Source organism: Dipodomys ordii, unplaced genomic scaffold (assembly GCF_000151885.1).
Source record: "Dipodomys ordii isolate 6190 unplaced genomic scaffold, Dord_2.0 Scaffold303, whole genome shotgun sequence".
Lineage (NCBI taxonomy): Eukaryota > Metazoa > Chordata > Mammalia > Rodentia > Heteromyidae > Dipodomys > Dipodomys ordii.
In genome coordinates, this window is record NW_012267519.1 from 530774 (window position 1) to 534109 (window position 3336).

The window sequence follows — 3336 nt, forward strand, 5'->3', positions numbered from 1 at the left end:
TCAGCATGGGGTGGGACTTTCCGCTCTCCCCTCCCCAGGTTCTCACAGTATGAGTGCCTTCCACCAGAAGAATGGAGCGACAAAAGGACAGGACAAGAAATACACGAACATCTCAGTCAGTATAGAAAAGTCTCCCTCATACCCATTGTGCAGGTGACCTTGAGCAGGCATAGCTAGATGCTTTTCCGCCCAAAGCATTGGAGATCCTGTTGATTGATCTCTAGCAATTCTAGGGGTAGAAATTGTAGGGGCTCTGAGTCAGTGTTAAGTGGACAGCCTATGGACAATCTGGAAGTCTGGAGACACAGACAGGAGATTTTTCTGCATAAACCTTCCCTGCTTTCTCTTCTATACATGTTTCCCTTTAAAGCTGGTTATATAGAATTTTATTGTATTGGTGCTCACGATGCGCACAAACCTAGCCTCTAGAACCAGCGGAGACCGCTAGCATTACAGCTCGGCAAGCGGCAATGCCACCTAGCCTTGCCGCCCTGCCACAATCAATGCCGCTTAGTGTTTCTGTCCTGCCCTACCCTTGCCGCTCTGCCACAGGCACACTAGGGAGTGAGCAATACCTATCTAGCGTTGCTTTTCAGCAGTGAGCAATACCTGCCTAGCATTACCGCTCAGACATGGGCCAATGCCTGCTTAGCGTTGCCTCTTGGCAGTGGGCAATGCCGCTGTCACTCTGGTGTGGTTATACAGCAGACCATGTTCCTATATGTTGCGGCTTGGCAGCAGGAAATTCCCACTTAGCATGGGGGCTCCACTACCAGCACTGCTGCTGTATTTAATGAATTCTTTTCTTCAGTAATTGAAGGAAGACAAAATATGGAACAATGAAGGATGAGTACTGAAAACATCATCCAAATAAGTTTCTTGATCAAGACGCTTTGTCTGTAGTGTGTTTGCTTTGTCTACCCTGGGTCTCTAAAAGGAGGGTCTTTTGTACCCTGGAATATGCTCAGAATGGTTGCCTCTATGCAAATGAGGTGTAAGACAGCTCAGCAATCAGAGAAGACCAGCTGAATCTTTGTGAGTTTGCATTCCTGAAACTGCAGTTCTCAATTAGGTCGGTCTCCTGTACTCTACACCCCCACCACAACACACATTGAGGAACTAGAGAGCAAGAAAGTGAAAGGATTTTTTAAAACAGTTTGCATTTTCTATAATCAGGTCTCAGCTGGCTAGCCCAATAATGCCTAATGCTGCAGCAGAAGCCTGATTGAGATTCAGCTTTACCCTCTCATTACTCAATATGGTCATGTGTGACTTACAAGCTATAAGTTAGCACATATTTCCCATATTGTGCAGTATCCAGCTCCTGGGTTCCACCCCAGCACATATGCTTCTCTCCTCCCTATGGGACCAGGCTTTGAACTCAGAGTGTCATGCATGATAGGCTTATACTCACTACGTGGGCCCCTTATCCTTGCTTTTTGCTGCTTATTTTGGAAACAGAATCCATCAAAAATTTTCCCCTGGCTGGCCTCAAAATATAAGCCTCTGAATCTCAGCCTCTTGAATTAGTGCTATATGTGAGATGAGGGCACAATTTGTTAAGTGTCAGGTATCCACTTTTTGCTATGCTTCCAACTTGGAAGCTTCCTCTTTTTGTGTACTGGAATTCACTGCTAGTCACACAGCCCTTTTTAGACTGTAGGTCAGTCAAACCCAACCTGCTGCACAAATTGAACAGGTCCCTCTTGTTTCAGCACCCTGGGGTAACAGATGGGCAACCTACAGAAATTAGCTGTACCATACTGATAATTTAAAGTTAAAGCTAAAAGCCACAGTAAGTCTATGATCCCAAATATTCAAGTAGACCTTCTTCTCATCCACAGTGCAGGAGATAGGATAAAATTTCTTTGACAGATCCCTTAACAGGTAGGAAAAAGCCCACTCACATGCTAAAAATATGGACATTTACAAGTCCATATTGACACCCAGGCCTTTGCAAATCATGTTCTTTGTGTACAAGTTACTACCTTGACTAAGGCTGCTGAGATAGACCACCCAAATATTGCAGCAAGTGATAAGTGGATTTCTGACTAACAGACAAAACACAATTGAGGTTTAGGTATGGATTTTCTGATTAGTCATATAGGCTGGGAGAAGCCATTATACCTTTATCTTCACTCACACTAAACAGGGGTAAAATACCTTTCTATAACCCATTTTTTATATATATTCAGGGGTAATATTTTGTTCAAGTCATTAACACACATAAGTAAAATATATAACATTGTGATATAAGCTGTTTTCTAATACTTGGAAGATGCATTTATAATTAACCAAAATAAAAATTGCTTAATTGCTACAAAAGCTACACAAGGTTTATTAAAATATTAAAGCTAGTAAGAATAATAATCTACTCATTCTCACTCAATTATATTGAAAAATAGGGCAATATATGAAAAATACTATTTTTATTCTCCTTCTCCTTCTCAGGCCAAGATAAGAGCTCCCTCTCCCTCTGAGGCCCAACCAGGAGCTCCCTTTCCCTCTCCTGAGACCTTGACCTGTTTTGGGGAACTGGGTACTGAGAGTATTGTATTACTGAGTCAGGGTAGTACTAAGGTTTGAACTCTAGGCTTCTGCTTGCTAGGCAATGAAGCCAATCCCCAGCCATGTTTTCCTATATTTTTCAGGTAGCTTCTTGAGATTTTGCCCAGACTGGCGTCAGACCCTCATCCTATGTACCTGGAATCACAAGTGAACTTCCTACCACTACCCTTCCCACAACACAGATGAAAGCACAAGTTAAAGCAGAAGTGTTCCTGCTTTAGTAAAGAACTGAATATGAATGAGAAAAATACACTATATGTCTACTCATTGCCAGTGACTCAGGTCTTTTAGTGCAAATATGTGGTGGCTCTGAAAAGAGCCTTTGGGTTTCAATGCTTACGGGATGCAAAAAATGGTTTATTCGTTCTCAAAATACCGAAGCAAGGCTTTGGTGGCCTGCATCATGGCTTCCTTGCCGAGTTTCTCAGGCAGCAAGAGGCAAACAGCCGTCTGGATATCTCTGGAGGTGATGGACGACCGGTTGGTCTTCTGGATCAGACGGCTGGCCTCACTGGCAATGCGCTCAAACATGTCATTTACAAATGAATCCAAGAGGCAAACTACTCTCTTGGATAGTTCGAGCTCATGGGTACTTTTCTTCAGCAAATGGGGGAAATAGCGCGCATAGCTTGTTTCGCACCCCGTTTCGCTGTAGCGGTAGCGGCGGCGACACACTGGCTTCTGTTTTTCAGTTGTCAAGTTGGCCTTCTTATGCTTCTGAGGACCCGGGTTCTCTGAAAACCCCATCTGAGACCTTCGCTTGGACAT

General features: G+C 43.6%; 1 protein-coding gene across 1 annotated transcript; it reads right to left on the reverse strand.

Annotated features, from left to right (window-relative positions):
• Positions 1–2925: 2925 nt before the first annotated feature.
• LOC106001492 (late histone H2B.L4-like) lies at positions 2926–3336 on the reverse strand. Its single transcript, XM_013036584.1, has one exon. The coding sequence runs from the start codon at positions 3334–3336 to the stop codon at positions 2926–2928; it is 411 nt and encodes a 136-aa protein (XP_012892038.1).